Source organism: Lepus europaeus, chromosome 10, assembly GCF_033115175.1.
Source record: "Lepus europaeus isolate LE1 chromosome 10, mLepTim1.pri, whole genome shotgun sequence".
In the NCBI taxonomy this organism is placed as follows: domain Eukaryota; kingdom Metazoa; phylum Chordata; class Mammalia; order Lagomorpha; family Leporidae; genus Lepus; species Lepus europaeus.
The window spans coordinates 38,955,229-38,977,048 of NC_084836.1; the positions used below are offsets into that span (position 1 = coordinate 38,955,229).

Genomic DNA, 21,820 nt, shown 5'->3' on the forward strand with positions numbered 1-21,820 from the left:
GTTTCTGTTCCATTGGTCTGCACATTTGTTTTTGTGCCAGTACCAGGTGGAAGGTGTCTGGTGTGTGACAAATCTTCCCAGGCAAATGAATCAATTAATTCACAAGCTTTTATTGGGATTCCGTTCCCAGGCAAGGTTCACCAGTCCCAACAGAGCGGGGACTGGGGGAAGTCGTGTGTCAGAGGTTGGGAATTTTATTTTATAGACACAGGGTGTGAGGGTTAAAGGTTGAGGTAGGTCTGATCCTCATTGGTTGACCTTTAGGCACCTATGGGGACCTTAGCAAGGACTTTTCGTCCCCAGAAGTGCAGGTAGTGACTCTCCATTCCCAGAAGGGTAGGCCTTCTCTCCTTGTGGATCCCAAAGCTAGCACCAGGCTGTTTTGATTATAACTGTCCTGCAGTATTTCTTGAAATCTGATATTGTGATACCCCCAGCTTTGTTTTTGTGTATAAGATTGATTTAGCTATTCAGGCTCTCATATGAATTTTAATATAGTTTTTTTCTAGATCTGGGAAGAATGTCATTGATATTTTTATTGGAATCACATTGAATCTGTAAATTGCTTTCAGTAATATGGATGTTTTGATGATATTGATTCTTCTAATCCATGAACATAGAAGAATTTTCCATTTTTAATGTCCTCTTCTATTTCTTTCCTTAATGTTTTACAATTTTTATCATAGAGATCTTTGGTATCCTAGGTTAAATTTATTCCAAAGTATTTAATTCTTTTTGTAGCTATTATGAATGGGATTGATCTTAGAAGTTCTTTCTCAGCCATGGCATTGTCTATTTATACAAAGGCTATTGAATTTTCTGTATTGATTTTCTACGCTGCAACTTTACTAAACTCTTTTATGAGTTCCAATAGTCTCAGTTGAGTCTTTTGGATCCCCTATATATAGAATCATGTCATCTGCAAATAGGGATAGTTTGACTTCTTCCTTTCCTATTTATATCCCTTTGATTTCTTTTTCTTGCCCAAATGCTCTGGCTAAAACTTCCAGGACTATATTAAATAGCAGCGGCGAGAATGGGCATCCTTGTCTGGTTCTGAATCTTAGTGGGAATGCTTCCAAGTCTTTCCTATTCAATAAGATGCTGGCCATGGGTTTGTCATAAATTGCCTTGACTGGTGGGATTTCATCAATCTCTTCATTTTCACAATATTGAGATGTTGTTGTGTTCCTTTGGTGAGGAGGTCAATGGTGTCTCCCTAATTCCTATTTCTTGAATTTATTTATTTACTTTAGGCATTTGTGGAGTTAATTGTTGTTTTTTTCCTCTAATGGTTGTTGTCTTTGAGCTATGCCTCTGTGTCTTAGTGGAATGTCTACTTTCAGTGAGTACCAAGAGGTATGTTCTGGGTATGAGAGGGAGCTCTGGTCAGTGCTCCAGGGTGGGGTGCGTATCCACGGTAACAACCAAGTTGGACATGGTATATCTCCTCTTGTAAAAGGTGAAAGATTTATACAATCGAAGAGAAACCAGTGTATATTATAAATCTTTTGTTAGCAGAAGGATAGGAATTCTCACCTCTTGATGAGATCACTCCATTACCTCCTCTCCTCCAAGCTGAGCAATGCCCTAATGTTAACCCCAGTGTGTTCAACACTCATCTGTGCCACCATATGAACCATAAATGATCTGCAAAGTCCTCACTGTGAGCACAGTTCTTGCTGCAGTGACCCACCCCAGGCAACCAAGGAGCTCCAAGCATGTAGCACAACACCCAGTGATTGCCCAGAGACCCAGCTACACCCTGCACCTTCTTCTGTAGCCACGGAGTCTCTGCAGTCTCAGCATACAAGTTTCCCACAGCCATTGGGTGTAGACATTTCTCTCTGCATTGCCAACCTGTCCAGTCAACAGAGAGACAGATGTTCCCCAAGTCAGCTCCACCTAGGTGTCTTGATCCCTGGAGTCTGTGATATGTTGGGAGGCCTGGAGTGCCTCACAGTCCTACATGGCTGCCCAAGCACCTGTCAGTCCACCCAGCTAGGCTCAAAGTCAGTGGGGACTCTGGATTTTTCCCTCTGCTAGAATCTCTGGATCACACTCTTATGTACACAAGAGGCACTGGCCAAATGTTGACCTCTCCCTACCACTGCCACCAGTACTGCCCAGACGAAGGAGTCCTGTCCCAGCCAGTTGCTGTGCACTAGCACAAAGGATTCCACAGCTGCCACCCAAACCCTTTCTCAGCTGGGCAGCAGGAGATGTTATGAGGAGAAAGGTATGATATAAATGTGCCCCTTTTACTTCCACTGGGGCTGTGGATACCCACTAGTAACCACAAGCCCCTACAGCTCCAGTTCTGAGTCACACCACTCTCTGCCTCTGACTCTATCACCATGGATTGCTGCTGTCAGGTCTCACCTCCATCTTCAAGCTGCCATCTGATTGCTCTTGGCTGCTGCAGTTGTGTCTTGTGTCCATGTTCATGCTGTGCGTCTGCACCTTCCGCACAGGTCCACGGCACTCCTCTTCCTTTAGGAAGATTTCCAGTGCCATTCTTCTCTCTAATTCTCACCTGAGAGTGCACTTCCTACACCTGTTCTTTTTTCTTTTTCTTTTTTTTCCCCCCACTATTTATCACTAGCCTAGCACAGTATGTTGTTCCCTAATGTACCATCTTGGAATCTCCCTTCTCAATCATTTTCTGAATTCTTCTTTTGCCTTATTTTTCTCTGGTGATGACCTTAATGAAAAGCTTAAAATTGTAAAAATCTTAAAATTGAATCAACTAACCTACGGTAGCAAGAAGTCTTGATGATATAATTTTTAAAATATGAGATAAAGCACCATATAAATTGCTAAAATACTTTAAAACAAAAAATTTGTATATTCTCTCTCATAGCTTCATTAGAAAATATATTGTTTATATAATTTACATTTCTATGTCTACAAAGAAAAGCATGTATTAACTCAAAATGTACTTGTAAATAAACCTTCTTGTGAAGAAAACTTTGTTTTAGTAACTGTCATAACTGGGTACTATCAAACAGTGCAATGGACTGTGTGTTTTATTTTCTGTTAATATGATGTTTTAGACATTTTAATACTGAATGTTAGTTTATGTTATGCAATTCTAAATATATTTTTAAAAATTTTTATCATTGAATTTAATAGTGACATTAATTTTGTTTTCCCAATTTATCAATACAGAGGTCTTCAAACAGTACATGGAAGATGAAATCAGAAGATTAAGTTTAATTTAATGCCCCCAAAATTTGAAATCCATATATATGAGTATATTCAATATAGTGCATTCACTATACATGAATTTCAAAAAATTTTGCCTCAAAATAGACATCTCATAATTCCATTTTCCATGAACTTTCTGAAGTACTTTTGAAATATGCTTCCTGTTTTACTTTCACTATACAGGAACATAATTAACTTAGGTGATTTGATTGGAAAATTAAAGCACATGTAAGATCAAGTCATTTAAGTGATCTGACTTTTCATGGTGCTCATGATGCTGGATGTAGCTTCTGCCAGATGATCAGGGAGCGTCTTTCAGAAGCAGGCTAACAGTGACGACATACTCATCTGGGCATCTTGGCTTTTGAAAACCAGAAACAGATCTTAAACCAGTCTTACACTGACACTACGTTAGTTCAGTTATTCCCTAAATGACACAGTCGACTCGGTCTCTACCATTATATTTCCAGATTTTACATTGCCTTAATTCTCTGGCAGGTTTCTACAACATTTGAAGCAATTTGTGTTAGCCTTTTTTGGAACTAGAATAGAGGAGAAGGAAAAATTCCCTAAAAGGATGGAGGAGAGAAAAATACTGTATGTATAAATAATGTATCTATTACAGAGAAGACAATTTAATAATTTCATTAACAAGTATTCTTTGTGGTTGCTTTACCACAATAGGATACGCATAAAGAAATTCATTATTCCCTAAGTGCTCATCCTTGTTCCATCTTCAGATGGAAATATTTATAACAACATCCCTTCTTCTTCCATTGACTTGAATGTTTCCATCACAAACTCATCTCAGTTCCACACTGTATTAGTAAGAGTCTTCATTTTTAAATACTAAGGGAAAATTATTAAGTTATAATGATTAAGTTAAAATGGTTAAGTTCCAAGTGAATTCTAGCATAAGTTTTCTTATTGATAATCAAGATATTGGCTGCTTCATTAAAAACAGGCATTTAAAATTTCATTTATTTGAATCTTGAGGCAGTTATCTTTCTTTTTTCTTTTTTCATTCTCACCACAATTATATTTCCTCAGGTTTCTCATCCCTACCCCTTCAATTTGATGCAAATAGATAAGAGGAAATTGGAATAACAAGAAAGAGCCATTTTAGAAAAAGCACAATGTTTCACTATATCTTGAAACTGCATTCAGCAACCTTTGAGCAGTTTTGTTTTCATTTGGGAGAGATATGAAGCAACTTTAAAAACATAGGAGATTATTCTTTAAAATCTAAAAATTTGCCTTCTCCTTAAAAAAATGCTTGGTAACTCTGGAACCTAAACTCTACAACTGATGAGGATGATTTATAGTTATCCCTACTAAAAGCTCATTACCTCTACAGTTTATCAAAACTTTACATTTCTACATTTATCATAACTAACAACTATAATCATTACTCATGATCTTCTATATTTACTGATTCAAGATTAGAAATGTCTTTATAAAAAATTTAATCTATCCATGTGTTTTTATATATTCATCGTGTGTGTGTGTGTATAGTAATAGATTGGACTCAATAAAAACACTTTTTAGCATAAAAATTATTCTTGAAAATACTATCTTGGGGGCCAGCCCTGTTGTATAGCTGGTAAAGTGTCGTCTGCCGTGCTGCCAATTGCACATGGACACCGATTCAAGTCCCAGCTGTTTCATTTCTGATCCAGCTCCCTACTGATGTGTCTAGGAAAGCAGAAGAGGATGGCCCAAGTCGTGGGCCCTTGTACCCCCATAGGAGACTTGGAAGCAGCTTCTGGCTCCTGGCTTTGGACCGGCCCAGCTCCAGCTGTCGTGGCCATTTGAGGAGTGAACTAGTGGATGGAAGAGCTCCCTCCCTCCTTCCCTTTCTCTCTCTCTCTCTAACTCTTTCAAATAAATAAATAAATAAATCTTTTTAGGAGGAAGATAATATCGTAAATTGCTATTTTATTAAATCTCCTTCTTTCTTTTCTGCCCTCACTTCAGCTCATTAAAGATGAAACATCTGCTTTCCCATCCAGACTCATTTTCTTGCATATTTCAAGGGTATTGGCGGCCATTAGAGGGTGAACCAACGGCAAAGGAAGACCTTTCTCTCTGTCTCTCTCTCTCTCTCACTGTCCACTCTGCCTGTCAAAAATAAAAAAAAAAGAAAAAAAAATAAAAAATATATATATATATATTTCCCTTTTATACTCTTTACAGAGTTGGAGAAAATACCTGGCTCTTTAGATACAGACTATTTGTATTGTACTATAGTATGAAAGTTTATAGAGAAATCAAATAAATGAAGATAGCTGACGAACCCTGACATTGCAGCTGAAGAAAATATCACACGGTGGGATTGGGGAATGCTCCATGCTGTTGAGTGGCATTTTACAATCAACACTTTCCCCTTTTCAGGATATCGAATCCCTAACAGGAGGGCTGACTGGTTCTAAAGGGGCTGATCCACCGGTAAGTTAGATTCTTCATTAAAGTTAACTGTTGATTAATTGAATTCTGAATTGATCATCAGACAATTGCTTCAATACTAATTGGTCATGTATAGGTACTTTTTGGAAATATGATTCATATTCACTAATACAAAAGTGTAAACTTGCTTTGAGGTATGATCTGGTGTCTCACTATTTTTAGTAGTTTATAAAATTCACATGCATTTATTGACAATAAAATTGGAACAAAATCCTCCTTAGAATAAAGAGGGTTAATAATTATATTCTGCTAATGTTCTATACCAACATGAAAGTTTGCCATTCTAAATGAATGTAGGATTTCGGTTATGATATATTTTCCAGTTACTGAGAAAAATTAAGTCCATGTTATAAATGTTATTATTCTCAATATTATTGTTTATTTCCTATCTAATCAGGTAAGATTCTAGAAATTCAGATAAAATGTTCTAAATATGTTAGGATTATTATAATTAAGTAATAACAAGAGTTTGATGGTTCAATGTTGAAACATCTTAGCCCTTTCAATATTGTCTGATTTCAGAAAACATTTGAGAATTCAAGATATATATCTTGAGGTATATAGGCTTGAGAATTCAAGATATATATCTAAATTGATAAGATGGATTCAATTTATTTTTAATGAATACTCAATGCATGCATTTCATGACAGTTTGCTTTTTACTTAACATGATAAGTTTTAATGAGGAACACACAGAACCCAGTATGACCAATTTTTAGCTATATTTTATACATTCATCTAAGTGAGCAACATAATTCCATTAAATACCAATGAGATGCTGAATATGTAATTTTTAATTGCAGCTCTTTCTCTCCTCTCTCACTTTCATGTCTCATAATATTTTCTAATCTTCATATTTCTCCTGAGGTATGGGTAAACAATATATTGTATTTCTTTCACTTCCTTTTATTTTTATCATCTGCATTTTAAGGGGAAATATATTAGATTTAGATAACTGCTTATATTTACTTCCTAAAACATTGCAATATAAGGCAAGATGAAAAATGGAGTCAATCCAGAAAGTATATTGACAGGATTTATAGCCAGGCATATACTTAAGTGTTGTAGGTGACTGTATATGTGATGTGATTTCACCCTTATGCCTTGCAGAGTGCTTGCACAAAACATTCAACATACAACAGAAGAGTAAATCCATTTTTTTTAGAAATACTTCTCCCAACTGTACATTGATTTATGAAAGAATTCTGCAATTAAAGATTAGTTGGTTTTAAAAGCATGTGTCCCCAGTTCAATAAAAATCTAAACACCTTTCTTCTGCAAGTAGTGAGAAAAATCTTATGCATTATTTATGTGTTACAATGAATTAGTTTATCTTATGCTTTAAGAAAGCATGTTTCAAAACATGGAAAATTGAGCATGTGGTCCAGATGATGAAAGAAAAGCTTTGCAGCAGGGGGTGGGGAGAACACAGAAAGGAAAGATGGTGTTTTGAAAGGAAATTTCGCAATAGTAAAAATGAAAAAACATTAGGTATGTATGTTGATGCATGATCTCTTGAACATACACACACAGGAATGTGAGTATATGTGTGTGTTTATTTTTTTTTCCTTTAGACACATTAAGGATATTGTGAAGATGTGTATTCTTTCTTCACCATGCTCTACCATGGTTGTAGATATTTTATACTTCTGCTTACATATTTTGAAATTCAGTGGTTGTGTTTATCTTAAAACATTTGTTAGAATAAAAAGGATCACAAAGAAATTTCAAAGTAAAGTACATACAATTTAAGCACTTCAGAGGTTTAGTTTAAGCAATCTGGTGAATTGTCAGTAGACATTAATGTAGTGTCTCCCATTGTTAAGGAATTATTTGGAGAATATGAAATGAAGACATTTTCTTCAGCGCTCTCTGAAACTTGCATAAATCAATCCAAGTGTAAAGATGAAATGACAGTGATATCTTGGATTACTTCAGTTATTTAAGAATAAAGCATTCAATGAAGCTATTGCATTTGCCTCCAAGTTAAAAATCTAAACCAGATTAAATTATATATAATCTATTAAATTATACATAAGCCATTGGATTTTTTTATTACTTTTCTTTTACTTATAAAGAGTCGTTGTACTAGTTGTCAAAATACCGTTATCTGTTATCTATTTCTAAAAATATCTTTTGAAGAAATATTTCCAATATTGTATATAACCCATTCTATCAGGAATCTTGCTTTGGTAAGGAAGTCTAGGTCCCATAACTTTTTTATTAATTGAACATAATATAAAAGTTCTGAATGAATAATCTTTCACAAGAATGCTTAGCTGTGGAGTGGTTTCCTCACTAGTGGAATAGAAATCTCAGAGATATCTAGAGATGGAAGTAGTGTATTTTAAAATTGCAAATGTTTTCTAGTTATACACAAAAAATTATTTTTGGAGTACTAAAAATGTGAATTTATGTTATTTCAAATAGTACAACATGTGTGAAAAGTTGTGTCACATCTGCACTATCATTATAAATGTGCATAACTGGCAAGAAATATTTTACATTGATGTTTTTAACAATAAACCTCAGCTAGAACTAATATAAAACTAGTCCAGTTTCAGTGCTAATACTGAAAGAGAACTGCTCATTCAAGATTTTTTTTTAATTTGAGACACAGAGAAAGATATTTGCCATCCTCTGGTTCTGTACCCAAATGCCCCCAACAGCCAGCTGGGTCTGGGGCAGACTAAAGCCAGGAGCCAGGAATTCAGTCCAGGTTTCCCATGTGGGTGGCAGGGCCTCAAGTACTTGAGACATCATCTGCTTCCTCCTAGGGTATGCATTAGCTTAAAACTGGTTTTGGGAGTGGAGCAGAAACATGAACGCAGGCACTCCAATGTGGGGTGCACATGTCTCAAGTGATATGTTAAGGACTAGGCCAAACCCAGCCCATCACTCATGATGTTTCAGGGTCCATTCAAGAAATATTATGATGACTTTCTTCTGATAAGGATTTCAAGAGGCATGTTTTTAAATTCATAAAGTAGAAATGTATTGCTACAGTAAATAGAACTTGCAGATTTTTCTAAGCCACACAGTTATCTTAGAAACTCCTCAACTTGTGTAATTCCTCAACTTGTGTAATTGTAGCATACATTGGTCAAATGTAGAACTTTTTTTTCTATTTCAGAGTGCTATTATTAGAGTTTAAATTAAATCTACCTCATTGCCTCACCCAGAAATGACTGCAAGAATGCCACTGGGGTTGTTCAGTCCCTCCCCTGCTTTTCTATTTGTTACTGCGTAGTAATAAGATCTATAAATTTTCCCCCTATAAAACTCAGTGCTTTAAAGTGTTCCAAGCTTTATTTTCCCAAAATGCTCATGGTTGTCATTATTTCTAAAGTGTTATGAATAAGAAATACCCATCTAATTCATACCCTTGGACTAGAAATGCACACTGTCCTGATCATTCTTCATTTCTATTATTATTTCCCACTGAGGAACCAGAATTGCACATTCATTACTTTTGTACTTTCAGTTCTTACTTTAATAGTCTTCTTGATGATTCTTAGTAGTTTAGGTAAACATACTACATAATTTTTAAAATGCAATTTCCTGTGGATGTTGTTGCGACCAAGTTAGATATTTTAACAATTGTAGATGGTGTTAAAATATAAATATTCCACAAACTAATGGTAATTTGGCTACTCAAAAAAATAATGGTATTGTACTTTATCCAAAGTTAAAGGAATACAGAAGCAAGTTTTTAAGCTACCAGTTAAGATACCCATATCCCACATCAGAATATCTGGGTTCAATACCCAGCTCCACTGTCTGGCTCCAGTGTCTGACTCCAGCTTCCTGGTAATGCGGAGCCTTGGAGCCAACAATGATGATTCAGGTGACTGGGATCCTGTAACCTGCAGCTCATGCTGCACTTCTCTCCTAGCCTTGGCTGATGCAGGCAATTGGGGAATGAAACAGCATATAGGGTCTCTCTAATCTTAGTCTCTCTCTCTCTTTCTCTCTCTCTCTCTCTCTTTCTCTGTCCTTACATTTCCAATAAACAAGTAAATTTTTTAAAAGAGAATAAGAGTGTGAACCTAATTTATGATCTAATTTCATTTCTTTGAATGTGAACCATACTTTTCTCTATACTTTTCCTTTCATTCTCCTATTTGTTTATTCCAAATTCAATGTGTATTTGAAGGTACACTATGTGCTAGATATATGTTTAGGTTTTGGAGACACAGTGGTAAACAATACACAATTCCTCATTTCAAACTCTTACAATATAGTGGGTAGATAGTTTAGTAAAAACCAATTAAAATATCATGTAATCACAAGGTGACATGAAATCACATAAAAAGATCATATATGGTAACTGGTTGGATTAGAAGATATCTGAAGAATATAGGAAGGCAAACAAGGAAATAAAATCCTAATGTAATTGGAGGATGAGGCAATATTTTCCAAGTGAAGGAGGTGGAATATGGTATTTTAAGCATTTCTGTAGGTCAAGAATGAAAAAAATTGCATCATGCTTATATATATGGAGATAGCAATGAGATAGAAGTCTAGAAAGTGAATATAGAACAAGAACACAAGAAATTTCAAGTTCTCCATATTAAATACCATAAAAAACAAATGAAGTCTTTAAGCAGGAGAATAACTTAATGAAATTTTCCCTTCAGAATTTTTTTTTTTGGCTCTAATTGGAGTGTGAACTGGAGACCAGTGAAAAGATATTCAAAGGATGATGACAAAAATAATATAGGTGATTTAGGACTATTCTAGTATGTTTTTTAACAACTTTTGGATTATAGCGGCTTTTCCCCCCATAACCTCCCTCCTACCCGCAACCATCCCATCTCCCGCTCCCTCTCCCATCCCATTCACATCAAGATTTATTTTCAATTATCTTCACATACAGAAGATCAATTTAGTATATACTAAGTAAAGATTTCAACAGTTTGCACCCACAAAATATAAAGTACTGTTTGAATACTAGTTATACTGTTAATTCACATAGTACAACACATTAAGGACAGAGATCCTACATGGGGAGTAAGTGCACAGTGAGTCCTGTTGTTGATTTAACAATTGAAACTCTTATTTATGGTGTCAGTAATCACCTGAGGCTCTTGTTATGAGTTGCCAAGGCTATGGAAGCCTCTTGAGTTCGCCAATTCTGATCTTACTTAGACAAGGCCATAGTCAAAGTGGAAGTTCTCTCCTCCCTTTAGAGAAAGGTACCTCCTTCTTTGATGGCCTGTTCTTTAAGCTGGGATCTCACTCATTATGGAATACATATCCCTTAATCTTTCATTTAGGTTTTTTTTTTTTTTTTTCCAGAGCGTCTTGGCTTTCCATGCATGAAATACTCTCATGGCCTTTTTAGCAGAATCCAAATACCTTAAGGGCTGATTCTGAGACCAGAGTACTATTTAGGACATCTGCCATTCTATGAGTCTGCTGTGTATCCCACTTCCCATGTTGGATTGTTCTCTCTTTTTTAATTCTATCAGTTAGTATTAGCAGACACTAGTCTTATTTATGTGATCCCTTCGACACTTAATCCTATCATTATGATCATTTATGAGCTGAAACTGATCACTTTGACCAGTGAGATGGCATTGGTACATGCCACCTTGATGGGATTGAATTGGAATCCTCTGGCACGTTTCTAACTCTACTGACTGGGGCAGGACGGATTGTGCATGTGCCAAACTGTACATCTCCTCCCTCTCTTATTCCCACTCTTATATTTAACAGGGATCACTTTTCAGTTAATTTTAAACACCTAGGAATAATTTATGTTAATTAAAAAGTTCAACCAATGGTATTAAGTAGAACAAAACATACTAAAAGGAATAAAGTAGTAAGTTGTTCCTCGACAGTCAGGACAAGGGCTGATCAAGTCACTGTTTCTGATAGTGTCCATTTCACTTCAACAGGTTTCCTTTTAGGTGCTCGGTTAGTCACCAATCAGGGAGAACATATGGTATTTGTCCCTTTGGGACTGGCTTAATTCACTCAGCATGATGTTTTCCAGAGTCCTCCATTTTGTGGCAAATGACTGGATTTCATTTTTTATACTGCTGTATTCTGTAGAATACATATCCCATATTTTTTTAAAATTTTTTGCCAGGGCCGGCGCCGCGCCTCAATAGGCTAATCCTCCACCTTGCGGCACCGGCACACCAGGTTCTAGTCCCGGTTGGGGCACCGGATTCTGTCCCGGATGCCCGTCTTCCAGGCCAGCTCTCTGCTGTGGCCAGGGAGTGCAGTGGAGGATGGCCCAAGTGCTTGGGCCCTGCACCCCATGGGAGACCAGGAGAAGCACCTGGCTCCTGCCATCGGATCAGTGCGGTGCGCCGGCCACAGCGCGCTACCGCGGCAGCCATTGGAGGGTGAACCAACGGCAAAAAGGAAGGCCTTTCTCTCTGTCTCTCTCTCTCTACTGTCCACTCTGCCTGGCAAAAAAAAAAATTTTTTTTTTGCCAGGCAGAGTTAGACAGTGAGAGAGAGAGACAGTTATAGAGAGTGAGAGAGAGACAGAGAGAAAGGTCTTCCTTCCGTTGGTTCACTCCTCTAATGGCTGCTACGGCCAGCGCTGCACCAATCTGAAGCCAGGGGCCAAGTACTTCCTCCCGGTCTCTCATGTGGGTACTGGGGCCCAAGCACTTGGGCCATCCTCCTCTGCCCTCTGGGGCTACAACAGAGAGCTGGACTGGAAGAAGAGCTACCGGGACTAGTACCTGGCACCCCAACCGAGACTAGAACCCGGGGTGCTGGCGCCACAGGCAGAGGATTAGCCAAGTGAGCCATGGTGCTGGCCCCCATAGTTTCTTTATCCAGTCTACTGTTGATGGTCATATAGGTTGATTCATGTCTTAGCTATTCTGAGTTGAACTGCAATAAACATTGAGGTGCAGACAGCGCTTTTGTTTGCCAAATTAATTTCCTTTGGGTAAATTCCAAGGAGTGGGATGGCTGGGTTGTATGGCAGTGTTATATTCAGGTTTCTGAGAAATCTCCAAACTGACTTCCATAGTGGCTGTACCAGTTCACATTCCCACCAACAGTGGGTTAGTGTCCCTTTTTCCCCACATCCTCGCCAGCATCTGTTGTTGGTAGATTTCTGAATGTAAGCCATCTAACCGGGGTGAGGTGAAACCTCATTGTGGTTTTGATTTGCATTTCCCTGATTGCTAGTGATCCTGAACATTTTTTCATGTGCCTGTTGGCCATTTGAATTTCTTCTTTTGAAAAATGTCTATTGAGGTTCTTGGCCCATCTTTTCAGTGGGTTGTTTGTTTTGTTGTTGTGGTGTTTCTTGATCTCTTTGTAGATTCTGATTATTAATCCTTTATCGGTTGCATAGTTTGCAATTTTTTTTTCCCATTCTGTTGGATGCCTCTTCACTTTCCTGACTTTCTTCTGAAGTACAGAAACTTTTCAATTTGATGTAATCCCAATAGTTAATTTTGGCTTTGACTGCCTGTGCCTCCAGGGTTATTCTAGTATATTTTCAAACAAATTGATGGCATGGCAGTATCTCAGAAGAAACTCAAAATTTAAAAATTAATCACTAAATGATAAATCTGAATTTATAGGGTGACAATGAAAATGGAGAGTAATGGATTGATTCATGAGATATTAAGGACATGAATACTGAAGAATGGGTGGGTGGTTGGAAGAAGGAGAGTAAGATTTATTGAGAATGTCACGTTAATATTTGAACTTTCTGGTTTAGCAAAATTAGTGAAATTTATGAGATTTTTTCACCTTTTTTAAGGGAGAAATAAGGAATTCAGTTTTGGAAACATTAAGTGGAGCTGACAAGTTGGGAAAAGAAGAGTGATTGTGGCATGTAAAAGCTAGATCTCATTTAAAGCCATTTATTTGAACACATAGAGAAACTAGCAAGATATTGGAGTCAATTAAATAGTTTCCTCAAAACTGTACACAGAGGTAGAAGAAAGGAAGCTCAAAATATGCCCCTGAGGGAAAAATAAAAAGATTTAGAAAAGGTCAAAGGGAAGAGAAACATCAGATGAAGAATGTAACTCAAAGAGTAAAGATGAGTACACAGAAATATCAAGGGGGTATGGAATCATAGATGCCAAAGTGAAGTGAACATGCAAGAATTATTAGTAATTTCATAACAAGAAAGACAAAATAGCCATTGTATTTAGCAACAAGACAAATGGTGATCTAGGTGGAAATTACTTGAGTGGAGTAATTTGGGTACTATCAGGTTTCTAGAATCCAGAAAGATTAAGTGGAAAACAAAGAATTAAATTTATTTTTTATTTTTTTTTATTTTTATTTTTTGACAGGCAGAGTGGACAGTGAGAGAGAGAGACAGAGAGAAAGGTCTTCCTTTTTGCCGTTGGTTCACCCTCCAATGGCCGCCGCGGTAGCGCGCTGCGGCCGGCGCACCGCGCTGTTCCGATGGCAGGAGCCAGGTGCTTCTCCTGGTCTCCCATGGGGTGCAGGACCCAAGCACTTGGGCCATCCTCCACTGCACTCCCTAGCCACAGCAGAGAGCTGGCCTGGAAGAGGGGCAACCGGGACAGGATCGGTAATTAACAAAAACTATTTCGAAGAGTTTGGTCATGAAGAAAGTGGGAGGGGATGATAGTCTAGAGGTTAAGAGTGAATTAAAGGGATATTAGAGGATAGAGTGTCAGTATTTGGGTGCTTGATTTAGCAATTCAAAATGAAAATAATCCCTGGGGCTAATTGGAGCCACGTGTCATCATGGACATAGGAAATGAAGTACAATGGGAGTGAAACTCCATGGGATTGATGACATCAGAGGAAGTTAGATGCCAGGGTAGTGGATGTATAATTTATGCGAGCTCTGCAAACTTTATAACTACACGTCATACCTTGATAATCCCAATTATTTTCCACAATTTAAGCTCCATTTAGGCAATGATAACTGAGTAATTTACATTTCTAGACTATATCACATCCCTGAACTTTCATCTTGTTTATAAAACTAAATGTTTGACTTTAGTCTATCCAAGAGGAATTTGAAGCACACATTACAAACTGAGCTTCTGAAATTTCTGCCGTAACAGTTAATGACTATTTCATTCTATTGTTTCCCAAAGCCAAAACCTATTGGCTCAATCCTCACAATTTTTGTAGAACACAACCACTTCTCTCCATTCCTTTAAAACTGCCAGATTTGTCAAAGGCATCAACTCTTTTCTCCTGTTCACTCTCAGTGAAACAACCAGGATAGGTTTCTTAAAATATGAAAACATGTTGCATTTATATTAGAATATTTTGTGGCTTCCCATCAAAATAAAACACCTCAATCCCATGGAAGGTGTCTAAGAACGTCCTTGACTTCTCTTACATTGATTCCAGAAAGTCATCCCTGCCTCTTTCCGTAGCTCATTTCACTGTGACAGTTCCAGTCATTTCACTATACTTTGCCTAGGAAAGTTTACCAGCAATGGGCAAAGGGACACTCCATGTAGTCCTCTGCCTTCTTTTCTTTTCTTTTCTTTTTTTTTTTTTTTTTTGGACAGGCTGAGTGGATAGTGAGAGAGAGAGAGAGAGAAAGGTCTTCCTTTTTGCCATTGGTTCACCCTCCAATGGCCGCTGTGGCCGGCGCATCTTGCTGATCCAAAGCCAGGAGCCAGGTGCTTCTCCTGGTCTCCCATGTGGGTGCAGGGCTCAAGCACTTGGGCCATCCTCCACTGCCTTCCCGGGCCATAGCAGAGAGCTGGCCTGGAAGAGGGGCAACCGGGATAGAATCCGGCACACCAACTGGGACTAGAACCCGGTGTGCTGGCGCCGCAAGGCAGAGGATTAGCCTGTTAAGCCACGGCACCGGCCCCTCTGCCTTCTTGTGATGCTCTTTCCTCAGAGACCCTCATGGTTAACTAAGTCACTTTCTTTAGGTCCTTGTTGAAATGTCGCTTTAACAGAGAGCTCTTTCTTGTATATTCAACATTCTTTTACTTGCCAATTTGTGTTTATTATTTGTTTTCTCTTACTAAAATATAAACTTCATATGGTTAGAGACTTTGCCTTTTTTGTTCATAAAATTGTGTTAAATGTAAAAGTGAGCGAAGAGATATAAGTGATTGAATAGGAGCTAAAAGTTCAGTTTAGGGTAACAACTGAATGGGGGGAGCTTTTTTGAGATTTTTAACTTACTATTTCACTGCTGCTTAATGCTGTAGGAAACGTTTTAAATGTTTAATGCTACTGGAAACATTTTTCCTGTATTCATCAAAATATTTGAGTAGCTCAGAGTAATAAAACAGCTCTTCAGAAATAGTCCCCCTTTTGATTTGCTATCAATTTATAATTAATCTATTAGAAAAAGGTATTTAAAGTAGAGTTTCTGAAGAAAGACCAATATGTTAATATGTTAATGAAATAAGATAAATAAGGAAAATATAGTAGGAGCCAACATTATATCAGAGATATACAGTTTTGTTAATAACACATTGAAGTATTTATTGATATAGAGTTTTACAATTATATAAAGTAAAATGTAAATTAATTTTATTTAACTATTTTTCCCTTAGTATCTACCATAGGTTTTCAAAAATAGTGACATCATTTCAACCACAATATTTGCATTTTGTTCTTTTCATTTTTTAAAATTTTTTGCCTATTTGTGTATATGCTTTTATATATTTATATATGACATTAAACACACAACATATATATATATATGTATATATATATGTGTATGTAAAGAGAGTTTGTGTGTGCTACTACAGAAACTGAACAGATTTCTTAGGCTTTTGAGTTCTTGACTAAACAGAGGCTGGTTTATAATTAGACTGTTCTTATCCAACAAAAGTAAGTGGAGCTATTTTTACATGTTATCAAAGATGCTTACAATTGGTATGTTTGAAAAAGCAGATGGATGAATACTGCTTTGAACACGTAATTGCTCATTAAAATACAAAAAATATGAAGTAAAATAAAGGTTTCTAGAGAAAGTACATTTTAATGTGTTTTGTGTACTTCAAAGTATGTTAGAAAAATAAGATATCAATTCAGTGCTAGAGATCTTTGCCCTCCAACTGCTAAGCAACTGTTTTTTAACATGATTAATTAAATGTATAAAAATGATATAAAGATAATTAATTAGTTTCTTATGATCTGGAAATAATTGTTGCAAGTTAGCTTTCAGGGTTTTATTTTTATTTGGCTTGGAGACTTTTTGTTTCTGAAGATTTATTTTTTATTTATTTGAAAGACAGAGTTACAGAGAGAGGTAGAGCCAGAGAGAGAGAGAGGTCTTCCATCCTGTTGGTTTACTCCCCAAATGATGGCAATGGCCAGAGCTGAGCTGATCCGAAGCCAGGAGCCAGGAGCTTCTTCTGGGTCTCCCATGCGGGTGCAGGGGCCCAAGAACTTGGACCGTTTTCTACTACTTTCCCAGGCGACAGCAGAGAGCTGGATTGGAAGAGGAGCAGCCAGGACTCGAACCAGTGACCATATAGGATGCCAGTGCTGTAGGCTGGGGCTTTAATCCACTGTGCCACCGTGCTGTCTCCTGGTTCAGACTTTTGAGAAGTAAATGTTGAACAAGGTTGTAAGGTGCTAATTTGCATAAATTAAAAACTTAATTCTGGATGGAAGTAAATCAAGAATTTTTTTTTCCCTTAGTCTCCAAAAGTGTTTCAATTCTATTGAATTTGGTTATTAATAAAGAAAAAAAAAAAGCAGTCAGGTTGATGCCCAGCAAGTCCTCAAAGGAGGAGGGTGTGAAGGCCAGTCTCTAGGATAAGTCTGAAGCCACAAAACATGTACAGATCTAGGGCTTCTGTTTTTTAGGGAGGCTTAAAAGGTGATGCTCTTTTATGGCAAGAGGATAAACTAAGCCAGTTTTCTGAAAATTTGCCCCTTTTCGGCCAGTGATGTCGTTAGAATTTGGCTGAACAGGAAACAGATGCTCCTTGCCTTGGAATTCCTTCCCTTTCCCCTGCGTTAGGGTTGCTCGGTCAGATGTATGGGTCCAGGTTTTTGTCTGAGATAAAGAAAGAATTGGAGGACAAGATATAGGTACAAGTTAGCAGAAGAATAACATTTATTTGCATGCAAAACAAGTTATAGGACTGCTTGAGGGTGAATTGCACTCCCTTTAAATGATCTGAAGGCATGGTGGATAATAGCTGGCCATTTGGTATTCATAAGAGCTGGAGTTTGGGCAGGTTTTGTGTATCCTTGCCTTCCCCCCCACCCCTTTAAATCTCAGATGTGTAATATGTGATGGCATCAAGTACATGATGGAAGTAGGTGTGTCAGCCATGCTAATTTTATTAGAATGGTATTTTAATTGGCTAAAGGTCATCATGAGGACTCAGTGAGCAGTCGTAAGAGTTGTATTGTCTGGGGCCAGCGCCGTGGCTCACTAGGATTCTCTGCCTGTGGTGCCAGCATCCCATATGTGCATCTGGTTCTAGTCCAGCTCTCTGCTGTGGCCTGGGAAGGCAGTGGAGGATGGCCCAGGTGCTTGGATCCTGCACCTACGTGAGAGACCAGGAGGAAGCACCTGGCTCCTGGCTTCAGATTGGCGCAGCGCCAGTCATGGCGGCCATTTGGGGGGTGAACCAACATAAGGAAGACCTTTCTCTCTCTGTCTCTCTCTCTCTCACTGTCTGTAACTCTACTTGTCAAATAAAAAAAAAAAGAATTGTATTGTTTGGCTTGTTCCGGTTCTGGGTGGCAGTTTTGCAGAAACTGCAGTTTGCCAATGCACAGAAATTAGGACTTGGGGCAGAGCAAGTGGTGCTGGAGGGAGGGGTTGGTGACCTCTGATCCGTTGTTAGCTACCTTCTTGACTATACTACCTCTTTTTGCCTCAGATATTTTCATGCCTGAATCTTCATGTGAGGTTGATGGAGGACGATCTGTCTTCTGTAATTACTTCATGCTATTTAAGGGATATTGTCCCTGCCTAGGCAGGGAATGAAAATCTCTTGGTAACTGATCTAGAGGTCCTACTGGAGGAGCTAGAGGTTCATCACCAGTCTTTGGTGATTGCTGGAATCCTTGGATGACCATCATTTGTACATGGAACTATTGAGTGCTGGCAATACAAACTTGAAAAGCAGGATGAGAGTACACGTGCCAAAAAGGAAGAAGAATAAGAACCATATCATAGAAGGGATGTCCCTTTTGCTACTTCCCATGTGGTAGAAGCTGAGGGACTTCCCTTTTCAAAGTTATGGAGACACTAGGTTTAATCATGAATCCTTTTGATATATTTTTCTATAAGCCTACTTCTGTTAATATAAATGCAGATATTATTCATCACTGAACAAGCTCTGCCTTTTTCAGCTAGTATTTAATCTAAGCATATTTTGTTCTTCATGACTTCTTTTGATAGGGAATCTAAAGTATATTATAATTGCTCTCGGGAAGGCAATATGTTTTGCCTTTTGACCAAGCTGTTGGGTAGTAATGCCTGGAACTCCACAGTGTTATAAAATTAACTATGGTCTAACCTGCCTTTAGGCTTTCTCCCTTAGTGAAGCTATTGCCATTAGTGAGCCATTCAGTATCCAGTTTTCTGGAAGTCCTTGAGATCAGGTGATCATCCTATAGATCATCTTGTAGATCTTGCAGATCAGATGCTGGATTAGACCTGCTCTAGGATAGCTACACAAGAGTGAGCTAGCTTCTTAGTATCTTTTCATGGGAGAAGAGTAGTTGGGCTGAATACTTGAAAAACTTCTGAGAGTTGTTTCTGATGACTGCAGAGGAGATCCTTGCAACTAATAAGTCCCACTTCTGTTCGCCATTGGTGTCCTTTATCTCTAGAAACCCTTACACTTAGTGTGGAGTTTTAAATTTAAGAGGCTGGCTAAATTCAGTCTTGTGGTTTTCTCTAACAAAACTGTGGTAAGAGTAATGTCTTCAACCATCAGGTCATTCTGTGGCCACTGAGTCCAACTATTTAGAAAAGTAGGCCATTCGTTGTAAAAGTATGCTCAAATTTTGGTTGAGTACACTGAAAGCTATAGTTTGTCTTTCAGCTACAAACAAGGTCAAGGGCTTGTCTAACTTAGGAATACTTAGTGCATGGGACTTTGTCAGCAAAACCCATACATTTTAAAATATTTGTTTTATTTTCCTGTTGACTGCAGTAGGCTCAGTATCAGGACCCTCTAAGGTTTCATATAGGGATTTGACTATCAACCCAAATCCTGGAATACAGATCATACAGATGCCTGTCAGTCCAAGGAATGCCCTTAGCTATTTCTTTGTGCAACCCTACACCCAATAAGACTTCCTGTCTTTTAAGTGAAAGGTCATGATTTGCCAGGGTCAGAAAATATCCTAGGTAGCCTGCTTCCTATTTAGAGATAAGGTCTTTGGGTGAGAATCTTCTATATCCTTGTTCCCCATATGAGGATATCATGTACATTCAGTCAGTTAGCTTTAGTCCTTAATTTGAGCTCTTTAACTTCCTGGATGAAGGCATTGCCAAAAAATTAAGTTTATCCCTAAAGCCTTAGGAAGGACTGTCCAGGTGTACCGTTGAGTCATATTTGAGGAGGGATCAGTCCAATCAAATTTGAACAGATAATGGGATTTGGGTGCAGGGATATACAGAAGGGATCTTTGAGGTCTAGGACTGTGAAAAAGGTGGTGCTTTCAGGTTGGGGGTCTAGAATAATATGGGGACTTGGTTCAGTAACATGAATCAGAACGACAGCTTCATTTATGGCCTTGAGGTCCTGAACCATTCAATATACCCCATCTGCCTTTAAAACTAGGGGAATGTGAGTACTGCAAAGGGAATGACATGGAACCAAGACTCTTTGGTAGATAAATTTATCAATTATGGGTTAGAGTGTCCACTTATCTTTTGATTTTAAAGCTTATTGGTGTTGATGAAGAAATTTTGCCCTGCCCTTTAGGTGGACCGTGATGGGAGCAGCATGTGTAGGCTCTTTGAGTATGGCCTATTCCCAGATCTGAGGATCTACTCTGATTTGGATTTCAGTAAGGAGATCATTGAAGTTGGGTCTTGTTCCAGTACTTATCACTATCATAATAAAAGATTTAGGTTTAGGGACAGTTAACTTGAGAGAGGTACCCAGGGGCTATAGCAAACCCCTGCCTGTTAAAGGAATTGAACATTCTGGACTCACCAAAAACTGGTGCAAAACTGAAACATCTTCTGTCTGGCAAACGTAGACAAGTAAATTATTGGCAGCAGGACTTTCCAGGGATCACAGAATTCTTTATGGGTAGGTGTCCGACATGGGAATCCAAAACAGGATAAGTGGATCCTTCTGCAACATCCAGGGTAACTTGGGTCTCCAGATGTATGAAGGTCATATGGCTTGTGGGTACCACCTGAGTTCCTGGGCCCTGTTAGTCCTTAGATAAGGACATGAGGAGCTACTTCTAGAGCTTTGGGCAGTCTCATTTCCAGAGTTCATCTTGTTTACATTGGAGGCAGGCACTGAGAGGGCATTTCAGGTAGGGATGTTCTTTGTACCACTGTGCCAACTTCCCATCCCAAAACATTCTCTCTTGAGCTCTTTGTCCAATACTTAGATGTTGCCTGAATTGACCATGAAGTCACAGGGTGCTGGTTACACCAATTGCTGTCATATAAGATACTGTAGTCTGGACTATTTTTTCCCATATTGATGTTGATTTTCTTCCTCAGTTTTGTCTTTATTATTCCACACCCTTAGTTATAGATCTAGTTTGGGTTCTTGGGTGTTTGGGACCTCATTGCAATTTTCTGGAGTTTCCTCTGAACATCTGGAGCTGACTGACTGATGAAATAGATACCAAGCAAGACTTATCATTCAGGGTGCTAAGATACATGCTAGCATATATTTTAAGGCTTGTACCAGTCATCACTGGAGTAAGTTGTGTTACCCACTTGATTTTGTCATAATTTACAGGCTTTACAATACATTTTTTTCATCCTACTCATCAAGCAGATAACTGATCTCAACACCCTTGATCCTCATGACTTCAGTGATAGTTTCAGTGAGGATCTGTCTGGCATGGCTGTGATCCCACACAAAATTGCCTGGGTTCTTGAGCTGCTAAGGAATTAGCATAGGCCTGGGCCTCGACCCAGATCCATTCTTTTTCTTTAGGAGTGCAAGAAGTGGACAGAAGAAGTTAAAGGCCAGAGTTAGGGCCTGGAATCCCTCAATAAACTTGGGAG

The 21,820-nt window shown here is 38.2% G+C and overlaps 1 protein-coding gene across 1 annotated transcript in view; it reads left to right on the forward strand.

Annotated features, from left to right (window-relative positions):
* Positions 1-21,820, forward strand: part of PPFIA2 (PTPRF interacting protein alpha 2) — a 535,398-nt gene that overhangs the window by 103,373 nt on the left and 410,205 nt on the right. The window contains exon 4 of the mRNA XM_062202051.1: positions 5,605-5,658. Coding sequence (XP_062058035.1) covers positions 5,605-5,658 — 54 coding nt within the window. The remainder of the gene's footprint in view (positions 1-5,604; positions 5,659-21,820) is intronic.